Source organism: Varanus komodoensis, unplaced genomic scaffold (genome assembly GCF_004798865.1).
Source record: "Varanus komodoensis strain SLA01 unplaced genomic scaffold, ASM479886v1 scaffold10, whole genome shotgun sequence".
In the NCBI taxonomy this organism is placed as follows: Eukaryota; Metazoa; Chordata; class Lepidosauria; order Squamata; family Varanidae; genus Varanus; species Varanus komodoensis.
This window is the reverse complement of record NW_025335269.1, coordinates 21369649-21383235: the sequence shown is the minus strand read 5'-3', so window position 1 is coordinate 21383235 and position 13587 is coordinate 21369649. Positions and strand designations below refer to the sequence as shown.

Genomic DNA, 13587 nt, shown 5'->3' with positions numbered 1-13587 from the left:
TCAAAAAGTGTATTTTTCTGTGGCTTTTTTGCTGTGGAATTACACAGTAGTGAACTTTTTTTTTTGTTACTCTTTGGCTAACAAAGATGACCAGTCATATCTGTCTCCATTGCCTTTCTTTTTATTCCTTAACGTAGTGGACACATTTACCACTGAAATATACAGTATTTGAAAATTGTATTAATTTCTTAAGACTTTTTCTTTCTGATCTTAATACCAAGCTTGCTATTACTTTTAACAACACAAGGGGGCTACTCAACGGAAAGTCCCGCCGAGTTCAATGGGCCGCACTCTCAGGCAAGAGCATATCGACAAGACTGCAACAGAAAACTGTATTTTAAACGCCAACAGTCTGGGACTTCATCTCTCCGCTTTCTCGACCATTGGCCAGTGCAGCAGAGGCGCCTGGAAGTTGCGGTACTAAACCAGGTCCAAGTGGAAAGACCTCTGGCTCTCCTAGCACAGAAGAAGAAGGCGGAGACGGGGAGTCACGTGAACTGACGCGAAAAAACGACCCGTCGCACCACGTGGGAGCCCTCTTCGCTTGATACTTCGGGGCGGAGAGCAGAGAAGCGATGGCGCGTGGGTTGGGGGCTGCTTACGCTGCAGGAGCCGGTCTGTTGGGGGCGCTGGCCGCCTGCTCAGCCAAGCTGGCTCTGGGCGCTGATTACCTGCAGGCGGGCTGCATTGCGGTCATCGGAGGAGAGGAGACGGCTGCCGGTGCCTGCGCCTGGGTAAGAGGTGGCCCTTGCTCCCTCTTCGGAAGGCGGGAGCTAAAGCTTAGCAATCCGGAGCACAGTTTGAGCCGGCGCAGGGCACGCTCATGCGGGCAGCCCGGCAATCCTTAAACCTGGGCCATTCGTAGGTGGATCGTGGGTGGCGTGTCTCATCCACGCGCAAGCTGCGGCTGGACTTGGGAGGATACCTGGCCCGCCCCAGGTTCCCCGCGTGGACCTGCTGTAGGGAAGACATGAATGCAACAGTGCCCTTCCGCTCGTTTTCTGCAGCAACTGGCATGCGGAGGCACTCTGGCTCAAATTCTGGAGATGATGGCTACCAGTAGTCGTTGATAGCCTGCTTTTCCATGATTCTAAAGACACAATCTTACGCGTGTTTAGACAGAAAAAGGCCTACAACTCCCAGCATGCTCCAGCCAGTGGCCACTGCCTCTTGGGGTAGCAGATTCCATGGTTTAATAACGCCATCTTGTGTGGTTGTGTGGAGAAGTACGACTGCCCCACCCATCTGCCTCCCTGGATGGTCTCAGGAGAGAGGGAGAAAAGCGTTTCCCTGTCTACTTTCTCCACACTTTGTATACTGCTCTGTCATGCCTACTCTCGTTCGTCTTTTTTCCTAAGCATAACAAGGTCCAAATATGCAAGCTTCCAGGGAAACTGCCTCAATTGCTTGGACATTTTGGAGGTCCTTTTCGGCAACTTAACCAGTTCAACACTATCCTTGCTTGAGTGCAGTGTTTCCATCTGTACACAATACTCCGAAGTGTGGATGCAGCATACATTTCCATAAAGGCCTTATAGTACAGATACACAAAAAACAAAGGCAGCCATAAGAAAAATGCCCACATATTTAATACCTTTATTAGGCCAATTCAGAGATTACCAAAACATGGGCATGTTCTTGAGATCTCCAGGTCTCCTCATTAGGAATACAGAAAGCTGGTGGGGAAAGGTGATTTTACGACTGGTTTCATTTTCCTAATAATCTCCACCAAGAATTTGCCCTTTTCTAAGTGACTGTAGGCAGCATTTACATCAAGATAGCCATCACAGCAACTCTATGATAACTGTTGTAAACCGCCCAGAGAGCTTTGGCTACTGGCAGTATAGAAATGTAATAATAATAAATAATAATATGGGAAGTTAGGATTTTTTGCCCTGATGTGTGTTGCTTTCCTGCTGTTGACAATGAACCACATTTGCCACTTTAGAACCTATTCCTCCAGTACGGAGGTAACTTTTCAGAGCTTTTCAGCTGAACTGACACCATACATAGAATTAAGTAGCGCAGGCAGGATTATTGCACAGTGACTTACTCCTGAATAGCTTTGCACAAACTCCTCTTGGTAAGACAGTGTCCAGATTGGTAAAAACCACATTCATCTTGTCTCTTCCTTTGGCCTCTACCCATTGCAGGAATGTGGCCAGTGAGATCTTGGTGGTCCTCTTTTGTTGCATTTCCTTGAAAATGGGAGATCCAGCAAGCTTTGCTTTTAGAACTTTGTGCAGATTGCGTCTTGACTTTCTTGGGACTTGGGGTTGAGTACTTCTTCATAGATTGCCAACTTGAAACACAAAAGCCTCCTGGTTGGCCCCCGTGTTAACTTCAGGTAATTGAAGGTGTGGCAGAAAATGTAATCCCTCTTGAGAATCAACGCCTATCTGGACTGTTTACTGAAAGGACCATTTCTTTGTGCCCCATGTCATGACTGATTATTCTACCCACCCTCTCACCCTTTGCTTTCCACTCTTGCATTTTGTTGAGTCCACCTTATGTAAGCTGCTTTCTCATTAAGCAGACCTATAAAGGTAGGATTGCTGTTTTAAAAGCAGCATGACCTTGTGCACTCATGGGAGCTTTCAGGTTCATTTGTGCACTCAGTTTCGTCTCTTATATACACACACTTCTGACCTGGTTCACATAATCACTGCAAACTAATAACCCACAATGGGTCACAGGGCTTCTCCAGTTCAAGCCCCCACTGCTGCAGCTTCTTGCATCACCCAAACCTGGTGAGGGTGATTTGTTAGAATAGTAATAAACAACTCTGCAACCTTAGAATGACCCATGTGTTCTGGGTGGCTTGTTTACCTTGCCCACAAGCCAGCCTTGCTAGATTCGGACAGCAGAAGAAGCAGCAGCAGGGGAGGCCAATTGGGGAAACAAGCTGTCATGTGCAGGATGGTTAACAAGTGCCAGCTGGGTCTCTCTTGGTCCAACTATATAAGAGAAAATGGGACACTGGGACACAAATTACTTTAAGGGTCACCTTTTCCATACCAGATGGCCCGCACCCCAGTCATCAACAGAGACCCTTCTCATTTAATCACTGCCAAGAATGGTTAGGTTGATGAGTACAATGGGGGGAGCCTTCACTTGGTGGTTTTCACCTTGTCTGGTCTTCAGGAAAGCCCAGAAAACCCTCCTGTTTTCATCAACCTTCCCATTGTGTCTTGGACTAACTAGCAACTTCTGTTTTTCAAATTTTTAATGGCAATCTCTTTTATGGCTTCTTATTGACCGTGTGTACTTACACATATCGCATCCACTCTGCATGTTTTCCCCCTTGTACAGCACTACAAGCCCCCCACCCCCATCAGGTGACCTAAAAATAATTTAAAATAGATAATTAAATGGATGTGGGCTAATTAGTTTGCCCAGTCTGCAATCTCATTGCTAGGAGGAAGAAAAAAGCCTGAGGCTAGATTGTTGATCATGCTCGGAGATATTTATGCACTCTTATGTCCCTGTATCAGTGTTATTTATATGAGGCAACCAGTAATTATGAGTTTTGCTGGAATGTTCAGTCAGAGAAGAGTGAACTGCTGCATGAAATCAAGAGGCTGCTCGTGATCTGAGAGGCTGGGGAGGTGTTCCTCGTTATGAGAGAAGATTTCACAAGAACTGCCAGTTCCAGAGTCTGGTGGTGCCAGCGAGCATCTCCAGTGCAGAAGTGGGAGGCCACAAGAGGCTTGGCAGCAGACTGGGAAAAGTGGGAGAAACAAGCCCTGTAATTCAGTGTCCTGATTTGGGCTGCCTCACTCAGCAGCCCCAGCCAGCAGGGTCAGTGTCAGGAATGCTGGGAGTTGTAGTCCAAAACATCTGGAAGGTGCCAGATTGGGGAAGGCTGCACTGAAATAATAAGCAGGGACATTGATAACCCCAGGAGAGAAGGAACTGAGACATGTCTGCTCAAATGAATGAGGCCACCAGTCTCCAGGTTGCAGAGACGTGTTGACACGAGATGCCCATGGCCACAGACTGTGTCCTTGGATTGACCTTGACTGTTGTAAATGTGACTCTGGCAGCCTAAAAGACTGTTCAAAGCCCTAAGAAGGCTCTTAAACTCAGCTGTTTAATAACTTTAGCAGGAGACAAGCAAAAAAGCCTCCATTGATGGCCGCCATGTGGGCCGGCAGGTTTGAAGAAAGCCAACCCTTCAAGAAATTTGGCCCTGGGGAGAGACTAAAGAACAGCTGCCAAAGGGCCAGTTTTTCCAAGCAAACCATGATTTAGGGAGGCTGGACATGTTGCAGATTTATAGTTGACCCAGAGAAATGATACTTGGGCACATTATATTTTGTGAATACAATATATAAATATCAGTGAATACTAAATCCTGGACTGCAAAGCCTGGTGTTGTTGTGTGGTCAAAGTAGACAATGTATTGTTGTGTTTGCTGTTGTTAAGCTATGAGAAGTTGAGTGTTTCACTGGGGGAAAGGGACTTTAAAAAAATGCTTTAAAAAAATCTTTCCAAACCCCTTTTCTGCTTGCAGAAGAAAAATAATAGTCAGTCAATTACTGATTATTATTTATTATCTAATTGAAATTTATTTCACCAATCTAGACCTTTATCCTTTGTGAAGATGTCATGAGAAAAACTATAGTGCTGTTGTGTACATGTGTGGTGATCTCTTGGTGAAGCTAACAACAGTGGATTTTGGGTAAATGCACCCTTACACACTCATCACACATCACCTCCTTTGGCAATGATATTTTTGTTTGGGTGACTCCAGGATTTTCTTTCAAGAAGTCAATTCCCACCCTCAGTAAAAACATCCAATGTCTTGGGTCACATTAAACACTAGCAAATTGATTTTAGTCTAAGCTCTTGTGGACACAGTCCGCTTCATCAAATGCAGGAAGTACTATCTTCAGATCAGCAAATCTGTAACTATATGGAGCTGAAAGAGAAATGTAAATTGTACTGTTGGAGGGAAGTGGAATGCATATCTATTCAAACAATTCTGATGATGACCTTAATAGTTGCCATTCTCTGTAGCCATTTTCAAAACTTGACCCTGATCATGAGGAGTTGGATGAAGGCACAAAGGAAAAAGAGCACGTCTTTGCATGGCTGAGGCAAGGATTCAGCCTGTGTTGATGAGTGTGGACCCCATTTTTAATATCATTTTGCATCCCTGCATATACATGAACGCCTAACCCAAAGTTACAGAAACAGCATGTTAATAGGAAAGCACCACATGCTACATGTAGTTGGACGTTGTTCAAAGTCAGCACAAGAGAACATGTCAACTGCAGTGTGTTTGAAGAAGGGTTTGTGGAGCTCCCATGCTTGCTGGAAAATGTTGAGATGGATTCCAGAAAAGCTTCCTGTTTGTCTAAGCTGTTTCCCGAATTCTGGAAGAAAGAACCTGATAAAGAATGTTTGAGTTAGGTGAAGCTACCTCATCTTTCAGACATCCAGACACTTTCAGAGGATGAGCTGTAATAATTAGCATTCTGCTGCAAGGAATTTGGTGCAGCTGCTTTTGGGCTAGACTAAATCTAGATCAGAACTTAGTTTTAGCTAACTCCAAGGAAATATGATGCATGTAATTTTTATATGTAACATTACATATAATGTACACTCTAGTGCATTTCAGGAGTTGAACTGGTATCATAAACTTGGGAAAGTCTAAATGGTATCCCTCTAAATCAACTAACCAGTTTCCTTTTGTTCCAGCTGAAATCAAGGGTTCAATGCAGCTTTATGCTGAAGGCCACCAGTTCCTTGAAAATGTCACACAGGGATTCAGAAGACCCAGCTGAATGGGGAGACTCTGAAAAAATGCATGGGGGGACCTTCCACAAGTTGTGAACGTCACAACTTTCCTTTCACAGAAGACAGCTGCTGGATTCAACTCTTTACATTTCTATCTGTGTTTGATCTTTCATAAGAGTAAACTCCAGAGCTTACTCAGCCCCTAGACCATGGGCAGGTAACTTGTGCACATCAAGATGTTTGAGCCTACAACTTCCTTGGGCCTAGCCAGGATAGCCAATTGTGAGGAATTATGGGAAGTGTAGGCCAGGTCATCTGAAGAGCTGTAAGTCACCCATCGCTTCTGTAGACCATTAGGTCTATGGATACAGCTTCCATAGGTGGTCCATATTCTTCCACAGCCCCTTCCTTCTCCAATTAAATATAAAGTGGAAAATGGAGTATGCTGCATCATCCTGGAAAAATAGATCCAGGTTCAGAATGCTTATGAAATCCATCAGCACTTCATGTCGTTCTGCAGTTACCTGTGATGCTTCGAGTTGGATGTGGTGGTCTGGTACTTGCATGGAATGCCATAATGTGGACCTTCTTTGCCAAAGCTCTGAGGTATTCATCCTCCTCAGCTACAGCGACTGTGACATCAACGGCTTCTAACTTTGTCTCTTCTGTGAGTACAATTACTGTTGAGAACTCCTCTTTCACAACAGACTATTCTTTCTTTCAGTGTACATCCAGCAAACTATCACCACTGAAAAGAGTCTTTGAGCATACACAGAGTGGTTCATTGAACCCAGACTAGAACCCTCCTTTTGCATAATCCTGGACCCCCACTGCCCTTCTGGAGCCAGGCAAACCTTCTGGCTGTACACAGATCCTCTAGTTGGCTGGCCCTTCTCTCCCGAGGCTGGGCCATGGGGCCAAGGACTGCAACAGGCTCTTCCGGCTCTGTTCCCCTGCCCCGTCCTGGTATCGCAGGCCCTGGCTCTTTCCAGAGCCTGCCAGAACTCCTGGCAGCCTTGAAATGCGCTCTTCTGCCTCCACCATCTCAGTGTCTGGGACCCTCATTTCCCAAGCCTCATCCTCCCCATCCAAAGAGTCCGTGTTACTCTGGCCCTGAAATGCATACCAAGAACAACTGCCCCTTTCATGCCCACACGATTGATCAAAGCATAGCCTGCACTCTTTGTACTGATAAAGGTGAGATAAAGGTGTAGCAGGCAACAGCTACACTCCTGTGTGTTCTTTTGCTGAACCCAATCTTCTTTTGCAACTTAAACTGGATTAGGTGTGCTTGCCAGTTGAAGTGGAGGGAAACCTGTACCTTCGAGTAAGTTAAAAACATAACTTGTAATACTGCTAATAATATAAAATAATTAAATGTAGTTAAATAATAGTTACATGTATTTAAAATGTGTGTGTCTTGATCAGCTTTTCTATCTCATATCTGGTCATACAGTGGTGTGAGCATAAGGAAGGGAATTGTATTGCTTTGCACCAACAGCGTCACAGACAATAAGCAGCTGGATTCTTTCGCACTCACTCAACCGCATTCCACTCATTGTTCACATGAGCGTAACCAAGGGAATGCAAGGGTTGTTCTGGAGCATTGCATTTTTCTATAATCTTGATGCATGTTTGATGGGAAGAGGCATATATATAAGTGAACAGTTTTTTTTGGGGGGGGGGTTTGAGGAATGCAATATTTAGTGAAATCCAGTTAGAGACATCACAGAATTGTGCTTGCATCTGTTTCCTACTGTGTACGTCTTATATATAACTATCTGTTCCTTGGCTAGCTGCAATTGCACAATCGACACACAAGATAGGAGGAATTTGTAGGCTTGGTAGAGCTGCCAACACAACATTTCCCTTCCAGAATTCAGACTGCTGCTTCTGTCACTCAGATGCAAGATTCTTTGCAAATCTGAAATAGTTGAGGGGCTTTCAGACTAGGGTGTTATAGCCATATTGCCCTCCTTCATTAATGTTAAAGGGTTTCCCCTGTCATCACACTTCCTCTGTTTTCCAACAGTGTTAAGGAAGAATAGATGGAATTGCTGTATGGTGCTGTCTAACCAGTAACGAGTAGGAACCCTCTGTCTTTAAGCTTGTTGGTAGTCGTTCTCGATCCAAACTAATTTTATACATATACTGTCCTTTAATACCTGTGCAAAGTTCATGCCCTAAGATACAGTTGCTCAGCTTTCTCCAACAAGCCAGATGTGCCTGCCAGATGTATTAGACTGCCATAATTCCCAACGGCCATGTTGGTTGGCCACGATGAGGGTTGCATTCCAATACATCAGGAAGCCACATGGATGCGGGAAGGCAGCTGTAACTTCATAATAAGCTTGTGTCAGAAGTGGGCTGCATTTTGAAGTGCATCTTTGCTCTCCATCACTCATTCCCTTTCCAGGCTGTTCTCGGCAAGCTGCTTTTTGGGGAGAGTCATGCCCTGTTGTGGTGGATTGGGATTTCCATTACGCTTCTTGGACTCCTCCTGCTTCACACTGCCCCACCAACTCAGCCAGGGGAAGAGAAGCACCTGAAGGAAAAGAAGACATAGCAACTCGAGGGGCTTTGCAATTCACAACAGAAGCAGGAAATCACATCAGGACCACAAAAGGAAACCAAGCAGAGGCCTTCTGCCCTGCTTCGCCCCGGCTGGAGGTGTTTTTCCTTTGGTTTTGTTTACACAAATGGATTTATGGCAGATCACTAAGTGTGACAGAGGCTTTGGTGATAGTCGTGCTACAGTGAGTTCCGGCACACTGAACCATGGAGAAGTTCTGTAAGAAGAACCAGTAATGCCATAAATCTGGCTGCTGAAGTAACTCTGGAAAGAAGTGGGTAAATAAGAATGCTTATCACAGAATTTACCAGACCTAATTGGAGCAAACAGTCTTCTACAGTTTTATGAGGAACAGGTGCTACTACATACTATCGACTCCTTTGGTGAAGCTGCCAAATTTCAAGTTTTCAAAAGGGGAGGGAAAGAGACAGGTAATTGTATACTTGCATGCCCTTCCCACCTGACAGGATATATACGTACTTTATATTGTACATATATCTGACACAAGGACTTGGTCTTCCTTTTCTCTGTTCCTTTGTGTAACCTGTCCTGTGATGCTGTACGTAACAGATGGTTCTAAAAACAGAAACTGTTCTTAGTTTCTGTAGCCACAGTGGGAACTAAACAAATTAAAACTTTTGGGAAAATAGCTTAGCATAACCACGCAGCAGCTGTTGACCCATCCTTTCGCTTCTCTGTCTGTTAAATGCAGTAGTATACAACTGCACCTTAGAAAACCTGGATTAAAGTCCTGAGCCAGCCATGACCTGGTTTGCATAGTGGGACAGCCCATTGTGGGTAACTTGCCACTGTGGGCTGTTGTATCATCTGAACGTAGACCACTTCTCATAGAGCAGCTTGTTCTGTTTCTTCAGATAAGCCACATTAGAACCCATGGCTGTCCTAGGAATTGCTTTACTCACAATGGGTTCTTGTGTTGTCTGAGCCCAAGCAACTGATCTCTCTGTGGGTAAAGCGAGGTGCTGAGCAAGAGTAGCTTAAAACTGCCAGTGACATGTGCTGAAGCAACACAGCAAAGGGGCTGTCACTGGTTGGCCAACTCTTATGTATAATTTGTTTAGCACTCCAAATGGGTACTTTTTTGTATTTTTAAAAAAGAATTTCTAATCAAACCTCCACGAGGGCAGGGGTGTGCAGTTCCATGAGTCTAAAATTGGTAGCCTCACCAGAGCAATGTCTGGAGGAGGGATTAGTTCCTGTCAGAGTTTGGAGCTCTGGGATATGGCTCCAAATTGTTTTTAAAAATGCTTTGATGTGACAGCTGTCAAATCCAAGCACAACTGAATGAGTTTTCCTCATATGGAATCAATGTAGTGAGATTCTTGTGATTTTGAGTGACCCCTCCGTAGATCCTAGTGTCCCCAATTTTTCACCCTTTCCCAAGTCTGTAAGTGTTTGGGATAGTGAGAATTGCCCCCCAACCTCTTTTTACTGACACTTGCTTTTGACAGCTGTCAGAAGAAGAGCTTCTTTAAAACAAAAAAGGACTGAGGAAGCGCTAAACAGGAAAGTTGCAATGAAGTAGTATACTTAGTTCCCTGTTCAAACTATCCTGACATAATAACTACCATCAAAAATGGTCATTTTTCCTGCTTTGCCACTACTACTGCGGCAGTAAAGCAGTGATTGGCATGCTTGGGCCCCTGATGGTGGAATGCGCTCCCCAAAGAGGTCCGCCTGGCGCCTTTTTATTTAAGTGTCACTTTAATTGTTAATATTATTTGCTTATTTTATCTGGCCGGGGCGACTTATTTTATATTGTTATTTCTTGTATTTTAATTTTATGTTGTGAGCCGCCCCGAGGCTTTGGCGAATGGGGCAGCATAGAAATGTTTAAATAAATAAATAAACAAACAAATAAGTAAGTAAGTAAGTAAATGGGGGCTAGGTGCCTCTGGCATCCACTATGGCCCTAGCAGAGACGAACATTTGTGCACCCCTCCTGCAGATGGCCTGCAGGTATCAGCTCAGCAGGACTCAGGTGAGAGAAGAAGCCAGTAGGGTCCCATTTACCCCACCCTGGCATTGCTGTCTCTCCAAAGCCTTGCTCGAGTCCAGATACCAAGTCTCAGGGCACCCTTTGTCCAGTTGATAGTTGACTAGCTTGATCGTCCAGACAGTGGTCTGTTACAGTCCTGTCTGGCTGATCTTTGCTTACCCCCACACTACCAGCCCTGAAGCAGGAATAATCTCAATGGAAATTAATGGGGCTTTCCCCCAGATAAATGTGTCCGGGAACAGTTAGTAAACCCAACAAAGTTTACGCAACCTCGATGCTTCGGGAAGTTTTGAGAACCGACTGCTCTGCTGTTATGTTACTGCCACCTCTCAAGAGTTGGCTTCTGCATCGCTTCTGTGGAAACGAGTAGCTTCACAAGCGTGCTGCTTTGCGCTCACGGGGTCGCCTTATCTGCTGAAGCTTGATGCCACTTGCCCAGGTAGCCCATAGTGACGGACACTTTAAATGCATTTGGACACTCCTGGCAAATTGGAAACTCATTTTTCATCTGTGTGTCAGTCCCACAGCAGGAAACTTGGCTGAAAAAACTCAGGCTTGTCACCACTGGCAAGCTCTTCTACTTAAAGGTGACCCGCAGAAGAAGGAGGCGGCTTGGACTCAGGCCATTTGTCACTTTTCAGTTCCTGTTTCTCACGCTAAGAATTCAGCATGTACCTGTCCTGGAAAGAGGCCGATGATGAAAAAATGGGTGAGATTGTGACAATATGTGGAGCCCAGGGAATACGTGAGAGAAATAAATTTCTAAGTATCCTACTAAAAACTGCTCTCTGTGGGAAGAATATTAAAATATATTGCCTGAAAATAATGTGCTGCTTAAAAAATGCCTTAATTATCTTTAGGAACAGCAGTATATTTGCAGAAGGGCTAAGGGTGTAATGAAGCCACATGTGCCTCCCAAACTATTTAGAATCAAGGATGAGAAGTGGTCCAAGCATGTTTTAAAGTGTCTCTGTGTAAAGAATACTATATTTAGTAGAGGCCTGGGGTTATTTGGAGTCCCTGCTCCAAGGCCCTGTGCCCACAGTGTTGCCCCTGTCATGCCTCCCTTGCAGCCGGCTTGGGAAGAACCACGCAAATGGCCTCTGAAGGCAGAGAAGGGGACATGACATGGTGGAGAGGAGTCTGAAGCTGAGAGCTCACGTCGCGACCAAATGGTGTCCGAACAGCCTTCCTGTCCCCTCCATGCTGCCTTAACCAGATGGCTGCAAACAGCCTTCTGGGTGAAACGCAAGGTGCAAGGCATGGTGGTTGCAAAGATCACCGCTGCTCCATGTGTTGGATGCACTCAGTCTGCAAGGGTGCAGGACATTGGATTGAGCCCTTAATGATTGAAATAAATAAGATTCTGAATTAACCAGACCCACACACAGATGAAGACTCTTACTAAAAATAAGGACTCCACCTGATTTTAGAGCAAAGAATAATGGCTAGAAAATAGCTAAATCTTGCTCCATTTCCCCAGTCCTTTCATTCATTAGTTTATTGTTCTTCAATCCATGGATTCATTAGTTTATTTCCACATGAATGTGCCCAAACCAGTTCACAGCATATCAAATGAACAGCAATAAATATAACAATCCAAGAACTTTTATGAACAAGGTACATCCTTCTATCTCCTGAATCTTCCACAAGTCAGCTTTATTTGAAGAACCTGGGTCCCAGTGTTATGAGAGCAAGAGAATACCTTGCCTCTGGCTGATTTTTCTACACTATGTCTAATTGTGCACACTGTGATCATGTCTTCCCTTACTTGTCTTTTTTCCAAGCTAAAGAGCCCCAAATGTTGTAACCTTTGCTCATACTGCAGTCACTCCTGTTTTCTGATTATTTGGCTGCCCACTCTGGCGCCTTTTCATCTTTACAATATTTCTTACAAGATACAGCAACCAAAACTATTCACAGAGATGCAGCTCAGTGGCAGAACATGTGCATTGATTACAGGATGTTCCCAGTGCAATCTCCGGGTCGGACTGTAAAAAAGGCCTGCCTCAGATTCTGGAAAGCTGCTGCCAGTCAGAGTTGACAATGCTAGGCTAGATGAACCAGAGCCAACCCAGCAGAAGGCAGCTTCCCACATTCCTAAGTGGAGGTTGTGCTTCAGATTTCTTGGTTGCTGTTGGCTGTGTGTTTCAGAGCTCAGAATTCATTCCTGGAGTTTTCCCACTGCAGTGACTCCCGCACTCAACAGAGCATGCACCAGAGTCAGGATGAGTGCGTGCTCAGATACTCCTTTGTTTAGGTGATGGCATTCTCAATCTCTTGCAGTCACAGTCTTCAGTCATTTTCCCCTCTTCATATAACTCTTAATACACAACCATCTTCCAACTCTATATCAGTATGCATGCAGAACAGAAATCCTTTTAAAATAAATTATCAGTATACTTTAGAATACTAAGTACATAGTTATCCAGCCTAATAGGTACAAAAAATTATCCTATAAAGTAACAAAGAGCTGCCATTTCAAAGGAAATCTAGAGTGCAAAGTACAATCATTCTATTACATGCTCTGCGTGTTAATTTATCTATTTGAATTCCAAAGCCATAAATAGATCTGTTTTATTAGTGCTTAGAGGTATAACAATCTACCAGTACCTAACCAATACAATTCTGGTAGTGATTAATAAGTTTACAACCAAACCCTTAATAGTTTTTTTCTAAAATATCAGCAAATTGCTTAACAGTATAAACAATACATCAAATCCTAAGCTGATTCCTATTATTACATTTATGCATCAAATAACAGATCTTCAACCGGCCTTTTTGAACCTTTAATCAATTCCACAATACATGAATCAAATTTCATCTTCATTTGGATGTTCATCTTACACTTCAACATCCAAACCTGTTAGTCCTGTATATTCTGCTTAGTGAGGAGTCATTAATGACTTACGTAAAATTTTATATTAAGCTTCCTTCAAAGGAATACTGAACATTTATTTACTTTAAAGATTTCTAGCCACACCTTCTTCTCGAGAATCCTACCAGCATCTCTTCCTCTCTTCTCAGATGAAATATTTATTTATTTACTTAAAACTTTTATATCCTGTCACCACATTCCTTGGCATCTCGGGATGGCTTACAACACATACAATTAAAAACAATAAAACAACAGCAAATTCCATAAAATATATAAAAACAAAAAATTGACTGTTAACAATAAAATATTAATTTTTTAAAATGACAAATATAAAGATTTTAACCTGGCACCAAAAAGAATATAAATTCGGCT

The 13587-nt window shown here is 43.8% G+C and overlaps 1 protein-coding gene across 1 annotated transcript; it reads left to right on the top strand.

Annotated features, from left to right (window-relative positions):
- The first annotated feature begins 575 nt into the window (after positions 1-575).
- TMEM42 (transmembrane protein 42) lies at positions 576-10034 on the top strand. The gene is made up of 3 exons (XM_044456315.1): positions 576-734; positions 6266-6412; positions 8162-10034. The coding sequence occupies exons 1-3, from the start codon at positions 576-578 to the stop codon at positions 8309-8311; spliced, it is 456 nt and encodes a 151-aa protein (XP_044312250.1). The 3' UTR covers positions 8312-10034.
- Positions 10035-13587: the final 3553 nt, after the last annotated feature.